The 21,918-nt window shown below is 47.4% G+C and overlaps 1 protein-coding gene across 1 annotated transcript in view; it reads right to left on the reverse strand.

Moving 5' to 3' along the window:
• Positions 1-3,594: 3,594 nt before the first annotated feature.
• RELT (RELT TNF receptor) overlaps positions 3,595-21,918 on the reverse strand; it is a 33,877-nt gene continuing 15,553 nt past the window's right edge. The window contains exons 4-8 of the mRNA XM_048493018.1: positions 18,047-18,127; positions 15,628-15,709; positions 14,073-14,315; positions 12,394-12,574; positions 3,595-4,754 (exon numbers count right to left, since the gene is read on the reverse strand). Of these exons, the coding sequence (XP_048348975.1) occupies positions 4,743-4,754; positions 12,394-12,574; positions 14,073-14,315; positions 15,628-15,709; positions 18,047-18,127 (599 nt within the window). The 3' untranslated portion in view covers positions 3,595-4,742. The remainder of the gene's footprint in view (positions 4,755-12,393; positions 12,575-14,072; positions 14,316-15,627; positions 15,710-18,046; positions 18,128-21,918) is intronic.

Raw genomic sequence — 21,918 nt, forward strand, 5'->3', positions numbered from 1 at the left:
TGGCACTTACTAACAGCTGCAAGGAGCAGCAGGGGCGTAGTGGTTAAGAGCAGGTATACTCTAATCTGGAGGAACCGGGTTTGATTCCCCGCTCTGCTGCCTGAGCTGAGGAGACTTATCTGGGGAATTCAGATTAGCCTGTGCCCTCCCACACACGCCAGCTGGGTGACCTTGGGCTAGTCACAGTTCTTCAGAGCTCTCTCAGCCCCACACACCTCACAGGGTGTTTGTTGTGAGGGGGGCAGGGAAAGGAGTTTGTGAGCCCCTTTGAGTCTCCTATAGGAGAGAAAGGGGGGATATAAATCCAACTCTTTTAAATAATTTTATCCCACAGGAAAACTGAAAGAGGTCTTAACACAGAACTCTGGGGAGACAAAGTTAGAGAATATGTTACAATGGCCAAATTAACAAATCTTGTAAACAGACGGTCAAAACAATGAGAAATGGGAACTGTATTTCTTATATGAGGCTGAATCTACTACCCTGTTTCCCCGAATATAAGACATCCGCTGAAAATAAGACGTAGTAGAGGTTTTGCTGAAGTGCGACATATAAGGCATCCCCCGAAAGTAAGACGTAGCAAAGTTTTTGTTTGGAAGCATGCCCGCCGAACAGAACACAGAAAAAATAAGACATCCCCTGAAAATAAGACATAGCACATCTTTGGGAGCAAAAATTAATATAAGACACTGTCTTATTTTCGGGGGAAACACGGTATGTAAGAATAATAACAGTAAGAATATTAATTTGTTATTAAGATAAAAGCAACTGCTTACTAGATACTTATTGCTGTTTTAGAACTAAAGAATGGAAGTTAACCAAATTTAAAACTATGTAATGTTCTCTCTGAATGGTATTAGTGTTGTAATTTTAAGTTCCAAAGTGTTAGCGTTAATATCTATATAGTTTACGGGCAACTGTATTTTCTTTTTTCTCTTTCTCTTTTTTCTTTTCTGTTTTTGAATTATATTTGGGAAAATTAAAATAAAATATTATTTTTTGAAAAAGAAGCGAATGACTCCGTCGTCGTTTTCGGAACGGCTTTTATTGACGCAACATACAGAAACAGAAACCTAATGGATTGAAAAAGACACCCGTGACGCCATTTTTTAAAAAAACCCATCCCCAACGCAACATCTTCAGTCATAAATAAAACGAGACACAGAGCCTACAGGGAGAACTCCATCCTGCTCCCGTCATAAATAACACAACATGTGATGTAAATAATAATAATAATAGTTACAGATAATAAAAAGTTGGCTGTAGCTTACCAGGACCCTAATCAACAGATTCTCTGTGTTATAAACAGCTGGGATTTTTTACCTACTGCTGCAGATTTCTGCATCTCCCCACCTGCAGTCACTGGGTAGAGATTACAAATGCAGGGAATTTTTAGCCCCCAGGGAAGCCCCCACAGTTAATTTCCGAAAGGTTCTGGCGGTTGCCATTGGTCCCTGCGACTTGGAAGCCTTTATGCCCCCCTTCGTATTTCCAAATAGTGGGGGTTTCTCTGAACACAGTTGCACAATTCTTCTTGGGTAGGGGAACAGCCTCTTTGGACTTAACGGATGGTGAATGAGCAGAGAAAGCCGGACTCTGGGATAACAGCCGGGCACATTGAGGTCTGGCAACACAACCAAGCTTATTAGGGGCCTTTCCCGCACACCACCATTAACCCAAATTGAAGGTGTCTTCGATCCCATCGTGTACCACAAAGTTTGTCTGTGCTCACCTACTCTGAACAGTGTTTCCTGGCCGCCATAATCTTGTTTTGTTTTGTTTTTGCTTGTTCAGCAACATGATCTACGATAATGCATGGCTTTGCTAATTCAATAGTACCTCAAAAGTGGGGGAAAGGAGAAGGCGTGAAGTGATAAAAACTAAGAGGAGAGGGGGAAAGGAATGAGGTGAGGCATGGGAAAAATGACAGACCATATGCTATTTGAGGGGGTGGGTTGGACGACCTCACAAGGGCAAGAGCCAGCGTAGTGTAGTAGTTAAGAGCAGGTGGATTCTAATCTGGAGAATCGGGTTTGATTCCCCACTCCTCCACCTGAGTGGCAGAGGGTTATCTGGTGAACCAGATGAGTTTCCGCACTCCTACCTTCATGCTGAGTGATCTTGGGCTAGTCACAGTTCTCTCAGAACTCTCTCAGCCCCACCTGCCTCACAAGGTGTCTGTTGTGGGGAGAGGGAGGGAAAGGAGCTTGTAAGCCACCGTGAGTCTCCTTACAGGAGAGAAATGTAGGCTATAAATCCAAACTCTTCTTCTTAGCTGGAAGAAGCTCAAAAATCAGCTCAAAAATCAGTACTATTTGCATTGGTAAGAGAAGTAGCTCAGAAATGTTTCTGGTGAAAACATCGTGCTAAAAGTGTTCATAAAAAATCCGAAGGAAACGTGGCTTGGAAACATTTCCAACACCAGACAGAATGGGTAGCAAAATTCTGTCTATTCATTATGAAAAAGAAAAAAATGATCTGAATATGGTATCCCCCTTAGATATTTTTGTTTTGTTTAGTATTTTTATGCTGTTTGGTGTGTTTACAAAGTAGAATGATATATAGATGGATAGTGCTGGAATACAGGAGAGAGATCTGCATTCTTGTTTTGTTGTAGATATTTTGGAGATTTGTAATATATCTGGTCATTGACTGTAAATAAAGTCTTCTTCTTCTTAAATTAAATAAATAGTTCTAAATAACTGTTTATAAATAAAGGTAACACCAGACAGGGAAAAACATGCAGAAGTCAAATTTTTTTTTTAAAGTAGCATTTGGCGGCTGAACACATTTCTAATCAGTTGTGCGGAAAAGGCCCCGGGTCTGTTTTGCCTATATCTTACCACCTGGATTGTGTGACTGCTACCGTTTGGTGCTGAGTGCAGAAACTTTATGGTACTGTCTGCAGAACTCAGCTTCGACGTGAGGCTGTATTTTATTTACAGGGCCAGTTTCCAGACCTCAGTGTTGTGAACAGGCCGCTGGGGCAGAGTGGGCCAGAACTAGTAGAAAATCTCCGAAGCGAAAAGGTTGCTTGTGCAAAGCAACACGGGTACGTTGGGACTCCATATTTCTCCCCAGAAGAATAAATGAGGCACAATGAGAGATTTCACGCACACTAAGGTCAGTTGCCGAAACGTCTGTTGCTGAAGGCCCTTGCTTTCACCTCCTGCAGGTGAGCTCCCAAAGGCACCTGGTGGGCCACTGCGAGTAGCAGAGAGCTGGACTAGAGGGACTCTGGTCTGACTATATGCCAATAAAGGTTTGTGCTGTGTTGTTGACTCTGGTCTGATCCAGCAGGCTCCATCTTATGTTCTAATGTCCCCTGGTCACAGGACTCGAATTACCCTCAGGCCAGGGTTTTCAAAAATGATTCCTTTACCAATGCAAGCCACACGCAATTACGTTTCTTGTATTGTGGAAGGCTCTCACGGCCAGAATCACTGGGGTGCTGTGTGGTTTCCGGGTTGTTTGGCCGTGGTCTAGCAGCATTCTCTCCTGACGTTTCACCTGCATCTGTGGCTGGCATCTCTGAAGATGCCAGCCACAGATGCAGGCGAAACGTCAGGAGAGAATGCTACTAGACCGCGGCCATACAACCCGGAAACCACGCAACACCCCAATTACGTTCCTGGTCTTGCATAAATAGGGATTAGACAAATTCCTGGAGAATGAGCCCACCAGTAAGTCTTGGACAAGACAGTGCAGTGGAAACCCCATGTTTAGAAGCAGCGTACCTCAGAGTACCAGTTACTGGGGGGCGAAATATAGAGAGAGGGTCCCTATGGGAAAGGGGGTGCTATAGGAAACAGGATTCAGAACTAGACGGGCCTTTTTTCCTGATCTAGCAGGGTTTTTCTGCTAGGGTTTGGGATATGCGAAAGCATTTACACTTGGCTAGGGAGGTACGGGTGAAAATTTCCAATCCTGACCTTCAGAACGAGGGAGCTTTTGGTGCGATGAATTGCAACTACACCCAGCCTTATGAATGCTGGGAAAATGAGACTTCCTCGCCAACAGAAAAGTAAATACAACGAAACGTTCCATGAAGACAGCCAGGGTAGTCTAGGCCTTGGAGCGCTGGACTAGATTCCGGTAGACCTGAGTGTAAATCGCTCCTCAGCCGTGAAAACGTACAGGGTGATCCCACCCTCTGGCAACCTAACCTACCTTACAGGGTTGTTGTGATAACATCAAAAGGAGAGGAACGGGCATGCCGCCCTGAGATCCTTCAAGAAAGGGTGCGACGAACCTAAAAGATTTCATCAAGTCCAGGAAGCTGGGGGGGGGGGGCGGGTCGCCTCCTTACTTGTCCGTGCTTCCTTGTTCCCCTTAGTCAAATTTGGCCCCACGGGGCTGCCTCTGGTAAACTCCCCCTTACTCGTCACAGTTCAGAAGCCAGCGAGACCCCAGCTGGAGGGACGGCGCCGAGTCCCGCTCGTGTAAACAAAAGCACGTGTAGCGATGTTCCAGTTTGGCGGCAGAAAGCTTTCCCTTCTGGTCTCTTTTCTTCAAGTCCTGTCTCCAGAAAGGCAAAAGAGTCATTGCAATGTCAGGCATGTAGTCTAGAGTGTCCCCCTTGCTGGCACGGGGGTGGGGCATTATCCATGGGGACCTGCCCTACAACGTTCAAGGGATGGGGGGGAAACAGTCTTCCTTCGCCTTGCGTGTCGCCCTGCCTGCGCTTGGCTGGAAACCTCCAATCAAGATGCTTGTTCCAGGTGTGGCACGTACCAGCCGAGTCAGATGATCACCTGAGAAAGAACAGACCATCATGAGGTGGCAGGCGGGAAGCAGAAATAGGACCGGGGGGGAAAGAAAAGAGAGAGAAAGAATTGGAGTCCAAAGCAGGACCATAGCTTCCGAAGAATATTTCCAAAGAGCACCATGTGTCACGGCCTAAATTTCAGCGAGCCGCTCTTCAGCCGCTTCTCCTTCCCGTTCATAGTGGCCCTCTTCCTCCTTGGTGGTCTCCCATCCAAAATACTAACCAGGGCCAACCCTGCTTAGCTTCCAAGATGTGACTAGATCCAGCTAGCCTGGGTCACTCAGGTCAGGACACTGGCTACTCTTCTCCCACTGTGCAAATGCTCAGTGAATGTTCACTACCCGATAATTTAGGACAGCAGTCTGCAACCTAGTGCTCTCCAGATGTTTATGGACTACAAATCCCATCAGTCCCGATAATTTAGGATGGGAGTCTGCAACCTGTGGCTCTCCAGATGTTCGTGGACTACAAATCCCATCAGCCCCGATAATTTAGGACGGGAGTCTGCAACCTGGGGCTCTCCAGATGTTCATGGACTACAAATCCCATCAGCCCCGATATAATTTAGGACGGGGAGTCCTGGGCAACCTGGGAGCTCTCCAGGTGTTCATGGACTTCTAAATCCCATCCAGCCCTGATAATTTGGGACAGGAGTCTTCATGGACTACAAATCCCACCAGTCCTGATGGATAGAGTCTGCAGCCTGTGGTTCTCCAGATAGTTTGTGGACTACAAATCTCCATCAGCTCTGCCAGCAGGGCCAGGGGCTGGAGTAGGGATTTGTAGCCCATATGGGCACATCCTGGGAGAGAGCTCCAGGGTTGCAGAACCCTGATTTAGAAGGAGCGTCCCAGTCTTCGACAGGTATGTGACAGGCGGCGGTCAAGATGGGTCCATTTTGGAAGTGGGAAAGTGCGATACCTCGTTTTTTTTCATTCATGTATCCAATCATGGAAAAACCAAACTGGTCAAAGGTCTGGAATCCATGTCCTACGAGGAGAGACTTAGGGAGCTGGGGATGTTTAGTCTGGAGAAGCGAGGGTTAAGGGGGAGACATAACAGCCATGTTTAAATATTTGAAGGGATGCCATGCCAAAGAGGGAGCAAGCTTGTTTTCTGCTGCCCAGAGACCAGGGAACCACGGAGTAATGGGATTCAAGGTGAGAGGAAAAGAGATTCCACCTAAACATTAGGAAGAACTTCCCTGACCGTCAGGGTATAGATTTGACAGTGGGAGTTCTTTACTGCCTCCGGAGAGTGGTGGAGTCTCCTTCTTTGGAGGTTTTTAAACAGAGGCTGGATGAACATATGTCGGGAGTGCTTTGATTGTGTGTTTCTGCAGGGCCGGGGGTTGGATTGGATGGCCCTTGGGGATCTCTTCCATGATTCTAAAAGAAATCCTCTCTATTACTGCTATATTTGAGCCCAGAAGCACCTTAGAGATTTTCAGAGCACACGCTTTGGAGCATCACAGTTCCCATCATCTCATCGTATCTGACAATGGCAGCTTTGACCCTTCAAAAGCTAATAGCCTGAAAATATTGTTGGTCTCTAAGGTGCAATTGAACTTCAGTCTGGCTGTTCTCCTACAGAGCAATGCAGCTCCCTCTGAAACCATCCCAGTTACTGCCAATTTAAACGAAGCAGGCTGAATCTCCAAGCCTGCTCCTGGAACTAAATATAAAATACAGGAGGTCAAAAGCCAAAAAGCAGAATTTTGAAATACCGTCAAATGTTGAGTTCTTCTCAATTAATTCACTACCTGATCTCCCCTGCCATGCGGTGGCTAACAGCGTAAGAGCCTCGCCAGAAATAAATCTGGCAAATTGCTCGATGCCATGAAATTCTTGTAGCAGCTCAAACATCGTAACTCATTATCGTGGCCAAGTCTATCTATGAGGCCAAGAACCCCAGGCAGGCAGAAGGGATATTCTGTTCGCCTATTTGGTCTATCACCTAACATCAGGGCCCCGCGCAGTGGTGGGATCCAAAAATTTTAGTAACAGGTTCCCATGGTGGTGGGATTCAAACTGTGGAGTACTGCCAATGGGGCTGGGCCGGGCATTCCGGGGGCGGGGCATTCCTGGGCGGGGCTGTGGCAAGGACGCAGCCGCTGCATGTGGTCCTTGGGAAGGAAACAGTAATGCAGGCTGGCGCAGGGCATGCCACTGCGACTTCCAGTGCACCTCCTGCTAGACTGCTTCAAGTTCTGTGCGCTACTGCTGAGAGGAGGGGCGTAACTAAGGCCAAAATCACGTGGCAAAATCACCCATGAGTAACCCCCTCTCGGCATACACAAATAATTAGTAACCTACTCTTGGGAACCTGTGAGAACCTGCTGGATCCCACCTCTGGCCCCGCGGGATTTGATGCAATTCCATGGGGTCTGTAAAGCAGAGCTGTTCTGCCAAGTTTTTTTGGTTGAGGCCCGAAAAACTGGAAACTGAAATTGAAATTTTAATTATCTATTATTAATGGCACTTGTTGCCTGCCCAAATCCTAACTCCCTCTCTCCTTTAAATTAGCATCTGTTGCCAGTCTTATTTTAACTCTGGTTTGAAAGTACCGGTAAGCTTTTAGTCGATATTTTAATTTAAACCTATTTGAATTAGACTAAGTTGGATTTTAATTATTATAACTGTTTTGATTGTTTTAACTGTTTAAATTGTTGACTGTTTATTTGATTAAATGTTATATGTTATTTATTTTATTGTATTTATTTTATTTATTAAATTTGATAAACCGCCCACCCCCGAAGGGCTCTGGACGGTGTACAGCAAAACCACAACTAAAACAATGTGCACAATAAATAAGTGATAAATAGTTAAAATACTGATGTAAGCCACTCTGAGCCCTTGTGGGGAAGGCAGCATGCAAATCAAAACAAACAAACAAACAAACAAATAAAATCCTTCTATTGCTTGGTGATCTAGAACAGACATGCCCAACTCTGAAGAAGAAGAAGAAGAGTTTGGATTTATATCCCCCCTTTCTCTCCTGCAGGAGACTCAAAAGGGGCTGACAATCTCCTTGCCCTTTCCCCCTCACAACAAACACCCTGTGAGGTGGGTGGGGCTGAGAGAGCTCCGAGAAGCTGTGACTAGCCCAAGGTCACCCAGCTGGCGTGTGTGGGAGTGCACAGGCTAATCTGAATTCCCCAAATAAGCCTCCACAACTCAGGCGGCAGAGCTGGGAATCAAACCCTGTTCCTCCTGATTAGATACACGAGCTCTTAACCTCCTACGCCACTGCTGCTCCTCTGGCGCTTCAGATGTTCATGGACTACAATTCCCATCAGCCCCTGCTGGCATGGCCAATTGGGTGGATGGGAATTGTAGTCCATGAACATCTGAAGCACCAGAGTTGGACATCCATGATCCAGAAGCTGTTGAACAGTGTCCTGCAGCCTGAACTCATCAGATCTCAGAAGTGAAGCAAGATTGGTACTCGGATGGAAGACCGCCAAGGAAAGCTCTGCAGAGGAAGCTGTTGGCCAGCGACCCCTGCTCCTAACTTCCTTTGCGAGCCCCTTGCTGGAGGTTGGTTGCGACCGGACGGCACATCCGTACACAGTCACCCAGAAAGCATAGAAAGTTTATGCAGCGCCCCACAGCCAAGCCCAGCAGCGCCCAGTTCTCAAAAACACCAGAATGGGAATGAGCATCTTCTCGACATCACACTCAGGAAGCAAAACCCGTGGAAACAGCGAGTCGACCCTTCACCTCCCCGGCAGAGTCAGTAGCAGCAAAATGCGGAGCAGGAGGGTTACCTTCAGATAACCAGTTTTGTCTCCCCGACTCTAACAATGAGTGGGCTGTCCTGGAAAAGGAAGGAACGAGGCCGCAGTCAGAACGGAGAAGGGAGCACTTGCAAAGGGAGGTTGTTGGCCGCAGAGGACAAGGTATAAATTACGAATAATGGGTATAAATTACGGGTGGAAAATGTACCAGCTGGACATTGGGATTAATTTTTGTTTACAATAAGAGTAGTTCGGCAGTAGAATCAGAAGTGGAAGAAGAGGAGTTTGGCTTTGTACCCCACCTTTCTCTCCTGTAAGGAGACTTAAGAACATAAGAACTAGCCTGTTGGGTCAGACCAGAGTCCATCTAGTCCAGCTCTCTGCTCCTCGCAGTGGCCCACCAGGTGCCTTCGGGAGCTCACCTGCAGGAGGTGAAAGCAATGGCCTTCTGCTGCTGCTGCTCCTGATCACCTGGTCTGCTAAGGCATTTGCAATCTGAGATCCAGGAGGATCAAGATTAGTAGAACCAAGAGATGGAAACTTCTCCCTCCATCCAATCTATCAACTAGTCCTTTTTAAAGCTATCCAGGTGAGTGGCCATCCCCACCTCCTGCGGCAGCATATTCCAAACACCAATCCCACGTTGCGTGAAGAAGTGTTTCCTTTTATTAGTCCTAATTCTTCCCCCCAGACTTGAGGTGGCTGACAAGCTCCTTTCCCTTCCTCTCCCCACAACAGACACCTTGTGAGGCAGGTGGGGCTGAGAGAGTTCTGAGAGAACTGTGACCGGCCCAAGGTCACCCAGCAGGAATGTAGGAGTGCGGAAACACACCTGGTTCGCCAGATAAGCCTCTGCCACTCAGGTGGAAGAGAGGGGAATCAAACCCGGTTCTCCAGATTAGAATCCACCTGCTCTTAACCACCACGCCACGCTGGCTCTGAGGGTGAGCTCCCCCACTCTAGCACTATTCATGCAGGAGCCGGACAAACAGGGATGCTCTTGGAATTGAGCAGGGGGGTTGCCATATTGGTCTTGGGGAGTGCGGGAAACTGGGACGCTATCTTTTGCTTATGCTTGCTTTGTTTGTAGAGAGTAATAACAGTTTCTCGGGCCCTCTGGAGGGCCCCTGATCCTTATCAGGGTTTTGGCCTTGGAAGAACTTTGGCTTTTGGGGAAACGGTCAGGCGGGAGGGGGTGCATAACAGAGGATATAGGCCAGTGGTGGCGAACCTTTGGCACTCCAGATGTTATGGACTACAATTCCCATCAGCCCCTGCCAGCATGGGAATTGTAGGGAATTGTAGTCCATGAACATCTGGAGTGCCATAGGTTCCCCACCATGGTACAGAGTTGTTGTGACTGGATAGCCCTTTCCAACAAATGTCCTTCCTGGAGGGCCAGAGCCAATGCTGTACATAAAGCCCCTATTCAGCAAAACTCCCCTTTATTTAGAGTATTCAAATAATCTGCAGGGGAGTCGCCTTAGGTCCATAACCGAATATCTGCTCCCCTTCCTCCTCCGGGCTGCTGAGTCCGTTGTCTCCCTTCATGAGTCTCTTCTCCAGCAGCTCCACCCCCTCCCGATATTTATTGTGTGTCAAAATGAGCCCAATTGTTTGCGGTGGCCGTCCACGCTATTAATAGCTGCCCTCGCCTGCCAAGACGTCACTCTGAATCGTTTCTTATTTTGCACAGCGATGTCCGCTGCTCGTGATTCTGCCTCGTGGGAGACACACGTGCTCGTCGTGCGCAGGGGTCAGACCCGAGGTCGGTCTTGGAAAAATCAGTTTGGGGGGGGCTTTTTAAAGTCCCCTCGCATGATTTGGGGGGGAGGGCGCACCGAAAGAAACAGGGGAGGTTTCCAAAAAGATAAGACTTTTTTAAATAGCGTTTCGTATGTCAGCACGCTGAGGCAGTGGCGTATCTGCTAGAGGAACGTTGGGGGTCCTTTGATCCCGGGGGCCCCCACTGGATCACGTTGGGGGGGTGCCTGGCAGGCTGCAGCAGAATTCCACCCTGGCTGCTCCTAGCAACTGGACTGGGAGTCTGCTGCGGGCTGCTCCTTGGCCCGGCCCTGCCAGGCTGCTCCAAAGGTACATTAGGGGCGGCGGGGGGGGGGACTGGCGGTTGAGAGCAGGGGGGCGCCCGGGGCAGGTGTTGCCCCAGGCACCATTCCCCCCCCCCATATGCCTCTGCACTGAGGTGGTTGCCGATTGAGGAAATGGTGCTAGCAAACAAGAGTAACCCTATTAATGGAAGCGTGGAACAGGGCCGGATCCAGAGCTCTGAGGTAAAAGTAAGAAGAAGTTGTAAGGGTTTGGGGGCAGGAGGAATCTCAGGGAGGTATAATGCCACAGAGTTCCACTTCCTGAAGCAGCCATTTTATCCAGAGGAAGTGATCTCGGCTATGTGGAAATCAGTTGTAACTCTGGGAGATTTCCAGGCTCAGCTGGAAGCTGAAAAAGAAACCCAACGTTTGTTTAACCAGGCTGGCATTTGGCCAACCTGGTTAAAAACATTGCTGCCATTTCATCTGGCCTCCTGTGTGCATAAAGGTAGGGAGGGGGGGAGTATGACGCCATCTGACGAGATATGGTTCCGGTTTTTATTCTTATTATTGCAAATTAGTTTTTATGGTATGTTTTTAAGTTGTTTTACCATTGTTGTTCACCTTCCCTGAGCCCCTAGGGGGAGGGCGGTTTAGAAATCAATCAATCAATCAATCAATCAATCAATCAATCAATCAATCAATCAATCAATCAATCAATCAATCAATCAATCAATCAATCAATCAATCAATCAATCAAATAAATAAATAAATAAAAATCCTTGCCACAAAGTGGGCTTGTAAAGAAAGATGGGAGATGTGGGTGCCTAAAGGGGCTTACAATCTGTGGGGCTGAGAGAACTCCGAAGAGCTGTGACTAGCCCAAGGTCACCCAGCTGGCATGTGTTGGAGCGCACAAACTAGTTCCCCAGATAAGCCTCCACAGCTCAAGCGGCAGTGCGGAGAATCCAACCCAGTTCTCCAGATTAGAGTGCACCTTCACTTAACCATGACGCCACTTCTGGTCCTCGCAGGCAGACCACACCCCTTCCGGAGGCTCACAGCCTGTGGTGGGATCCAAACATTTTAGTAACAGGTTCCCACGGTGGTGGGATTCAAACAGTGGCGTAGCGCCAATGGGGCTGGGCGGGGCATGAGGGGGCATGGCCGGGCATGAGGGGGCGGGGCATTAATAATTTCTCTGTTACTGTAAAAAACTCTTACTGTAAAAAAAAAAGTTCCTAATTTCCAGCTGGTATCTTTCTGTCCATAATTTAAACTCATTCTAGCAAGTCCTATCGTCTACTGCCAACAGAAACAACGACTTCTCCTCTAATTGACTGCCTGTCAAATACTTATTATTCTACTGCTGTTTTTTAAAGGTTTTAACCATATTTATTTGTACTGAGATTCATGTTGTACACCGCCCAGAGCCCCTTGGGATGGGGCGGTATAAAAGTTTAAATAATAAATAAATAAATAAATAAATACTTAATACTTTCAAATACTTAATTTTGTTTCTAGAAATCAAAAGAAGGAGACTTTCCTTAAACAAGGAACTTGACCATATTTCTAAAACATGTGTTTAAAACAGCCCAACCGGGAGAATGATCCCGTTTTCTACCTTCACTAACCAGCCACATAGGAAACAACAGGACTTTATGATTTTTGGATTTAATGGAATTTCTAACGGAAAAGCGGACCCAATGAGTAACCCCCTCTCGGCACACACAAATAATTAGTAACCCCCTCTCGGGAACTGGTGAGAACCTGCTGGATCCCACCTCTGCTAACAGCTCCTGCAAAAGATGGCGCTCGCTTCCCCCCACGCTTCTCACCTCTTGTTGGCCATCTCCCGTCGTAATCCATTTGGGCTTCGTGCTATTTCCAACCAGCGTTTTTTGCTCTGGAACTAGGCAGGCGTAGAGGGGGTCGGCCAGCTCAGACCCGGCGCTCTCCGAGATGGTTTTCACTTCTGAGGGGCTGGGCTTCTGCTCCGGGATACGGGCGACACGGAACCTTTTGGAGAGGGAGGGGGAAACACAGACATATTTCCAAATTAACAAAAGGGCCAGCGGCAGTGGAAGACCCAAACAGAAATAAATATTACACCCAAAGGTGGGATCCAGCAGATTCTCCCCAGTTCCCGAGAGTGGGTTACTAATTATTTGTGTGCGCCAAGAGGGGGTTACTAGTTGGGTCCCCTTTTCCGCCTCCACGCCCTCGCCTCCCCGAGAGGCATCCTGCCTTTGAACGTGAAGGTTCCATATAGCAATTCATCGCGTAACTCAACAATGTCACCCCTGAACTGGGTTAATCCTCTTCCAGGTACCCTCGCACCATTCATTGATTCTCAGCCTTTCAGACTCTTTATCCCTTTATCTCACCCAGTCTCTATCAAAGAACCTGGGTGTTTCACCAGTGCTGTGTTCAGATTTGTGAGTTGGGGCATTTTCTATAATGTGATGATGATTTAGAAATGACCTGGTGCAAAAAAATTTGGGGGGGTCGTGGTGGGGTGGCTGCCCAGGGGGGGGGGGGCATCCAACTCAGGTTTTGCCCAGGGCTCAGGTTTGCCTAGGTACGCCTCTGCCCCCTTTGCAGAAGGGGGGCTGGCGAGGGAACCTGGTACTAAAATTTTTGGATCCCACTACTGATTACACCCTCTTTGTTGCAACAAATTATCCATTCATACATATTATCACAGCTTCATAGCCTACATGTTTATCCTCAAACAGCTAATACCCTCTCTTACAAAAATATCTTACTTAGGTGAAATTGCCTCTAATTCAGCTACTATTATACGAATATATAACACTTTGAAACGGTTAAGCTCACAACAGAGAGGAAATAAGCGAATGTCACAATTATTCTACACAAGAAGGTTCTATCCAGTTCTCCCGGAATCTCTTAGGAATCTTTTCAAGTAGATATTTTGTAAGAGGGTTATAAGCTGTTGGAGAGTTTGTAGGTATGAATGTGGTGTATGCAGAGGTGGGATCCAGCAGGTTCTCACAGGTTCCCGAGAGCAGGTTACTAATTATTGGTGTGTGCCGAGAGGGGGTTACTCATGGGTGATTTTGCCACGGGATTTTTGCCTTCGTTACGCCCCTCCTCTCAGCAGTAGCGCGCAGAACTTGGAGCAGTCTAGCAGGAGGTGCACCGGCGTGCCTGGCAGCCTGCGCCTGCGTGCATTCGTTTCCCGCCCAAGGACCGGCACAGCGGCTGCGTCCTTGCCACAGCCCTGCCCAGGAATGCCCCGCCCCCGGAATGCCCGGCCACGCCCCCGTTGTGCCCCGCCCAGCCCCATTGGCGCTACGCCACAGTTTGAATCCCACCACCGTGGGAACCTGTGACTAAAACTTTTGGATCCCACCACTGGAACTGCCACTGCAGAACGTACACAGGCCTGCTCAGGATTGGCTTGTAATAATTTTTAAAAGACGCTCTGCACATCCCTCCAGATTTGTGCCCACGGGCCCGTCTCCCACTGCAGTCTCCGCTTCTCATTTCTTACCTGCCCACGGAGAGGAGGGTAATTTCTGCTGGTCGGCCAGCTTTGCTTCCTGGTTTCGCGGGCTTGGTGCCACTGGTGGGGTCAGCGGCCGCGGCAGCTGCTTCTGGGGACAGCAGCACCTCCGGCCATTTCCTCTGGCTGCAGCGGGTGCAGGTGAGGCCCGGACGGGCGGATAATCCCTGCACCGTGTGAAGATGATGCTGGTGCCGGCAGATGTGGGGAATCTGGGGCAGGAGCTGCAACCTAGGAGGACGAAAGGCTGTTGTTAGCAAGAGGGGAGATCCTACAGGGTTCGGGACTGGAGTATCTGAAGGACCATCTCAGAGGTGGGATCCAGCAGGTTCTCACCAGTGCCCGAGAGTGGGTTACTAATTATTTGTGTGTGCCGAGAGGGGGTTGCTAATTGGGACTGCTTTTCCGTTAGAAATCCCATTAGGTCCAAAAATCATACAGTCCTGTTGTTTCCTATGTGGCTGGTTAGCGAAGGTAGAAAACGGGATAATTCTCCCTGTTGGGCTGTTTTAAAAACATGTTTTAGAAATATGGTCAAGTTCCTTGTTTAAGAAAAGTCTCCTTCTTTTGATTTCTGGAAACAAAATTAAGTATTTGAAAATATTAAGTATTTGACAGGAAGTCAATTAGAGGAGAAGTCGTTGTTTCTGTTGGCAGCAGACCTATACAGGGAATTCTTTTGCTAGAATGAGTTTAAATTATGGACAGAAAGATACCAGCTGGAAATTAGGAACTTTCTTTTTACAGTAATAGTTTTATACAGTAACATGAGAAATGGATTAAATGCCCCGCCCTTGCAGAAATGCCCGCCACACCCCCCCCCCCCTCTATCGTGGTCCCAACTTGGCACTACCGCCACGCCACTGTTTGAATCCCACCACTATGGGAACCTGTTACTAAAATTTTTGGATCCCACCACTGGACCATCTTCCCCACACATTCCTGCTTGGAAATTAAGATTCCAAAGAGCAGTCCTCCTCACTATCCCATTGATCAAATATGCTTGTCTGGAGGGTCTTTTTCTTGGTAGCCCCACAACTATGGAAAACCACCATAGATGGTCAAAACACGGATTTGATAAGACATGGGAACTTTATTTCTTATTTGAGGCTGAATTGATTATGCAGAAATAATAATAACAGGAAGATTATCAACTTGTTAATTATTAAGATACAAGAAATTGTTTAGTATTGATCTGGTCCAGATCTGGATCCAATGGTCCAGAGCCCGTGGATAGAAGGTAGTGAATGTTAAGGCTTTGTAATGTTCTCTCTGAACATTTTTTGTTATTTCAAGATCCAATGTGCTATACCTAATATCTTTGCAATTCTTGGTTAGATGTTTTATCTTTGTTTCGTCTTTGTCTTGAACATGTACCCTTTTTTTCTGTTTCATGTGTCTGTTTTCTGTTTGTCAATTATAAAAATATTATTTGAAAATTAATCTTTTTTGCTTTGGGGTGGTGATCTTTGAGCTGCTGTAATGGGGACGCAGGTTGCAACGCAGCAAGAAAAGAAAGAGGGGAAGAAATTAAGGTTCCTACTTGTTCACAGGCTTGTAAGCTGCTTGCATGAGCTGTTTGCTGTGATAATCCTTCAGCATCTCCTCCAGGACGGCAGCATTCTCTGCAGGGTGGAAAGAAAATCCTTTATAAAAAGAAAGCAGCATGGGATGAATACACAAACCTGTCTCAAATTAGTTCTTGCTGAATCTGTAAAATTATATCTTGACTGTTAACGTTGATGTCCTCGACCTATTTTGAGTCTGCAAGCAACTTTGGAATTCTGGCACGGGAGGGTGAGTGTAGCTGCAAAATGGCTGCAGCAGGGGGTGGAGCCAGCCACAAAATGGCTGCCCCAGGGGGTGGAGCCAGCCACAAAATGGCTGCCGCGGGGTGGAGTCAACCACAAAATGGCTGCCGCGGGGGGTGGAGCCAGCCACAAAATGACTGCCGGGGGTGGAGTCAGCCACAAAATGGCTGCCTCCGCTTACCTTCAGTCCCACAGTGAAGATCTTTGTGTTGTCATGGTAGCTGCTGCCAAAACAACGTTTTTAAAATTCTGCACAGCCAATTAACTTTCTAATGGCCAGTCGGATTCCTTGGTGGGCAAAAGTCTCACCTATCTCTGCCCACTTTGAAAAAACACTCGGTGGGCCTCAGGAAAGGTGTTGGCAGGTGCCATTGTGCCCAGTTAACTTCAGACTGCAGGGGTTTGTGCCTGTTGTGTGGTTGTACAGATAAAGCAGAAGAGACGCGAACAACGTAACCTGACCCCACTTAGCTTCTGAGATCTGACAAGAAGATCAGGACAGAGGGCTATTCAAGTCAGGGCTCATTTAAATTGATCTTTTTCTTTTCCTTACCAGGCTGCCAGATCATTGCTTCATAACCCTGGAAAAGCATAACACACCATACATGGAAGAAGGTGGAATTTTTAAATGGCTATATAAACTAGGCTGACCAGATCAGCCCTTTGCTTTTGGCGGACCGTCCGACACCTTTGGGCAGAAACAATTTGTCCATGGGCGGATTCTGCAAATTCGTCCTCGAGCTGCAGGCTGCCGCACTGCCTTCTGGGGCACAAGGCAGTGGGGCACTCGCACTGGCCGCAAGTAGGGAAGCCAGTTAAGTTTCGCTTGCCGTTTGCCGCCACGCCTGTGACAGGGCGTTCGCAAACGGCAAGCCCGAGAAGGTAGTAAGGCGCTTCCCTGCGTTGCGCGCTGCGTATACAGGCAGCCACTTACCCCATCCTCGGGATCGCCAAAGCAGCACCATCTGGTCACCTTAATATAAACCAAAAACTCAGATAAGGAGAGACAATTAGGGTCCCTGGCCCCAAGGATACTCGGTTGGCCTCAACCAGAGCCAAAGCTTTTCCAGCCCTGGATCTGGGCTGGTGGAACTCCCTCCCACTTGACATCAGAGACCCACAGGACTTTAAATCAGTTCCACGGGGCCTGCAAGACGGAGATGTTCCGCTGGGCCTTTGGTTGTGCAACCACGGGTCCACTCCATCTTACTGGCCTCTCTATCTTGCCTTCCCCGTCCCAACCATTAATAATCAGATAAGAAATTGGACGGGGCTGATGTTTTTAAGCTTGTAGAGTCCAGTTGGACATTTTTCCACTCTCTTATATTCTACATTCATGTTTTAGTAGAGAGATGTCCAACTTTGGCGCTTCAGATGTTCATGGGCTACAATTCCCATCAGCCCCTGATGCAGGGGCTGATGGGAATTGTAGTCCATGAACATCTGAAGCACCAGAGTTGGACACCCCTGTTTTAGTACAATGTATACGGAACTGTTTTAAGAGTGTTGTTCTGGTAATTTATTTATTGGGGCACAGGAAGTTATTGTTTTAATATTTGTATTGTTATTTTTTAATGATTTTATTGACTGCTTATTTTTTATGTTGTAAACTGCCCTGAGCCCTACGGGCATAGGGCAGGATATAAATTTAATAAAATACGAAGAAGAAGAGTAGAAGAGTTTGGATTTATATCCCCCCTTTCTCTCCTGCAGGAGACTCAAAGGGGCTGACAATCTCCTTGCCCTTCCCCCCCTCACAACAAACACCCTGTGAGGTGGGTGGGGCTGAGAGAGCTCCGAGAAGCTGTGACTAGCCCAAGGTCACCTAGCTGGCGTGTGTGGGAGGGCACAGGCTAATCTGAATTCCCCAGATAAGCCTCCACAGCTCAGGCGGCAGAGCTGGGAATCAAACCCGGTTCCTCCAGATTAGATACACGAGCTCTTAACCTCCTACGCCACTGCTGTTGAACTTTGATTTTAAATGTCTGACTTGAAAATCTGAATGGGTATTTAAGAGGCTGTAAGATGGGGCAGCGATAGCAAGCTTCGTATAGTATATAAATTGTAATAATGAACTTTAATTCTATGGGGGAAAAAGAGGAATAGCTCCTGACGGTGCATCCAGTTGACCCGTGCCATTCCTGGGCGTACCTTTTTTCTCCGTGATCAGGCGGACGAGGACTCCAATGGTGTCTTCATTCGCATCTTCTATATGGTAGGCGGTACTGTTGCCTGCAGAGGACAGAGCGGCATGTTGAAACAGGAGGTTACGCCGTTCTCTGCCCACCAAAAAACCCCCAAGAGGTTTACTTGCGCGACAAGCCACAGGAGTGCCAAGCCGTGCTTAGCTATGCACAGTGCCCCTCTTTGACCCGAAGTGCATTCCAAGAGCTAAGCAGCCTTCCATTTAGCGGACGGAAGATGGAGCTGTTGCATTCTCTCTACGCAGGACAGCTCCGTTTTCCTGCCAAGACACGGTGTTCTGTGACTCTGAGCATACATAGATCGGCTGATACCGTAAAGGCCGATCTATCTGGGGCTGACTAACGGAATTGGCACCTTGCATGCATTTCTCCCCCACTGTATATTTATTTATTTATTTATTATTCGGTTTTATATACCGCCCTACCCCCGAAGGGCTCTGGGCGGTGAACAACATAAGATTACAAGTATACAATAAACTCTTAAATAAATTAAATTAAAATGCAGCAAACAACATATTAAACAATGTCCGCAATAATCCTCATTAAACCCTCCCAAGAGGGGAGAAAGAAAGATGGGTCCCATAGATGATAAAGGACCCTAAACACAGGAGAGTAAAGGGGGCATTTATCAGCATATTAGAACATTGTTCTATGCTCCATTTCCCCACAACAACCCTATGAGGTAGGTCAGGCCAAGCTCAAATGGCAGAGCGGGGAATCAAATCTGGTTCTCCAGATTAGAGCGCGACCCGTTCACGAAACCGCTGTGCCACGGATGCCTTTCTGATCACAATTTTCTGCTCCACTCTCCAAGCCAGACAGAGTGGCACATATGGGGCAATCTTGCTCCACCACCCCCCCCCCATGCCCATAAAAGAGCCACCCTGTCTCTCTGTGAACTGCCTTAGACCAGAGGTGGGATCCAGCAGGTTCTCACAGGTTCCCGAGAGTAGGTTCCTAATTATTTGTGTGTGCCGAGAGGGGGTTACCCATTGGTGATTTTGCCACGTGATTTTTGCCTTAGTTACACCCAGAGGTGGGATCCAGCAGGTTCTCACCAGTTCCCGAGAGTGGGTTACTAATTATTTGTGTGTGCCGAGAGGGGGTTACTAACTGGTCTGTTTTTCCGTTAGAAATCCCATTAGGTCCAAACATCATGAAGTCCTGTTGTTTCCTATGTGGCTGGTTAGCGAAGGTAGAAAACGGGATAATTCTCCCTGTTGGGCTGTTTTAAAAACATGTTTTAGAAATATGGTAAGTTCCTTGTTTAAGGAAAGTCTCCTTCTTTTGATTTCTAGAAACAAAACTAAGTATGTGAAAGTATTAAGTATTTGACAGGCAGTCAATTAGAGGAGAAGTAGTTGTTTCTGTTGGCAGCAGACGATAGGACTTGCTAGAATGAGTTTAAATTATGGGCAGAAAGATACCAGCTGGAAATTAGGAACTTTTTTTTTACAGTAAGAGTTTTTACAGTAACAGAGAAATTATTAATGCCCCGCCCCCGGAATGCCCGGCCACGCCCCCGTCGTGCCCTGCCCAGCCTCCATTGGCGCTAATACGCCAACTGTTTCTGAACTCCTCACCACCACATGGGGAACCTGTTACTAAAATTTTTGGATCCCACCACTGGAACTGATCTTTGTAGCCTGGATATCAGTCGTAACGCAGGGGGTTGGACTTGATGCCCTTGGGGGTCTCTTCCAACTCTATGATTCCACGAGATCTCCAGGCCTTGCCTGGAGGATGGCAACCCTGCTCTGTGAACAGAGCCGCAAGAGGCTGTTGACTTCAAAATTAGGTCAAGGCTGCCTTTCAACAAACATCCTTCCCATCTAGCCTTTTTCTCAGCCCGTCAGCCTTGGTGGTCGCTAAGGCAACCACAGCCTCAGTTGGGTATTTCAGAAATTATATGGCCCGAATTCTCACAAAATAAGTATTGTTGGTAGCGGGCGGGGAGATGCCAAAGGGCACAGCGGGTGAGGGAAACAGCGCCCGCTCCGAGGCTGAACATTTTGGCTTCTGTGTGATATTTATGTTATGTACTTCATTTCTATCCCACCTTTCCCCCACCCCTCCCTGCAGGAACTTGGGGCTTGCATAATTCTCCTTTCCTCCGTTTTATCCTCACAACAGCCCTGCATGGGTGGGAAGGCTGAGAGAATATGACTGACCCCCGGTTACTCGGCAAGCTTCCCTGGCATAGGGGCAGTGGTGGGATCCAAAAATTTTAGTAACAGGTTCCCATGGTGGTGGGATTCAAACAGTGGCGTAGCGCCAATGGGGCTGGGCGGGGCACGACGGGGGCGTGGCCAGGCATTCCGGGGGCGGGGCATTAATAATTTCTCTGTTACTGTAAAAACTCTTACTGTAAAAAAAAAGTTCCTAATTTCCAGCTGCTATCTTTCTGTCCATAATTTAAACTCATTCTAGCAAGTCCTATCGTCTACTGCCAACAGAAACAACTACTTCTCCTCTAATTGACTGCCTGTCAAATACTTAATACTTTCAAATACTTAATTTCTTGGTTAAGTGGATCTGTGTATATAATGTGGTTATGCCAATAAAGGTTCTTGTTTGTTTAAATACTTAATTTTGTTTCTAGAAATCAAAAGAAGGAAACTTTCCTTAAACAAGGAACTTTGCCATATTTCTAAAACATGTTTTTAAAACAGCCCAACAGGGAGAATTATCCCGTTTTCTACCTTCGCTAACCAGCCACATAGGAAACAACAGGACTGTATGATTTTTGGACCTAATGGAATTTCTAACGGAAAAGCGGACCCAATTAGTAACCCCCTCTCGGCACACACAAATAATTAGCAACCCACTCTCGGGAACTGGTGAGAACCTGCTGGATCCCACTTCTGCATAGGGGGGGATTCAGACATCGAGTCTACCTGATCCTAATCCGACCCACTACCCCAAAACCGCACGGCCGTGGTACATCTTCCCCTCCCACAATTCGGGCACGTGCTGCGAGTAGTCAGTTTCTTATTTGGTGGCACGTTCTCCCTGCCACGTGGAAAAGGGCTGCTCCCGAGTCCACATTTCAGATCGAAATACCAGTCGCTTTCAGTTTTCAGAAGTTTGTCCCCAGTTTATCAAGAACTATCGGATTAAACATTTTGCGTGAGCTCCCTTACACAAAAAAAAAACCCCTTACAAGAAATGCTTTTAAAAAAACAGAAATACTCAGACCGACGACTCCTGGCGGGCAAGGACAAATTTAAGACTTACATCGACTGCCGCCAAGTTGTTTGCTCGCGTAATCAAATTCAGAGGACCTAACTGGATGGCTATTTAAATTATCTATTTTTATTCTGATTTTCATTGTATCTAATGGGGCATTGCTCGAGGCCTGGCGTCTCAGTGAGCGGCCTCATGAAGGAAAGAATGACTCCCTAAGGAAATTATTTTGTTGAAACGCAGTAAGCAGCACCCTCTGGGTAATAAACTCTCCCTCTGTCTGGCTTCAGTTTGAGTTTGCTCCCATTTTAAAGGCAGCATAATATTACAGTCAGATAATTCACCCTTCTTTGCTGACTTTTATTATCCCTGCTTCATGTTTGTGTGTTTATATGCTTTGGGGTGCTGTGTGGTTTCCGGGCTGTGTGGCCGTGTTCTAGCAGCATTCTCTCCTGACATTTCGCCTGCATCTGTGGCTGGCATCTTCAGAGGATCTGATGTTGGGAAAGCAAGTGGAGTATATATACTGTGAGGTCAAAAGGTGAGGCCATCTGAATAGAGTAGCCTGGCATGTGAGTCACAGAGAAGTCTGTAGCCTGGGAGTAACAATGAAGATAGCAAGGTCAATAGGTG

This window comes from Sphaerodactylus townsendi, linkage group LG04 (genome assembly GCF_021028975.2).
Source record: "Sphaerodactylus townsendi isolate TG3544 linkage group LG04, MPM_Stown_v2.3, whole genome shotgun sequence".
Classification (NCBI taxonomy): domain Eukaryota; kingdom Metazoa; phylum Chordata; class Lepidosauria; order Squamata; family Sphaerodactylidae; genus Sphaerodactylus; species Sphaerodactylus townsendi.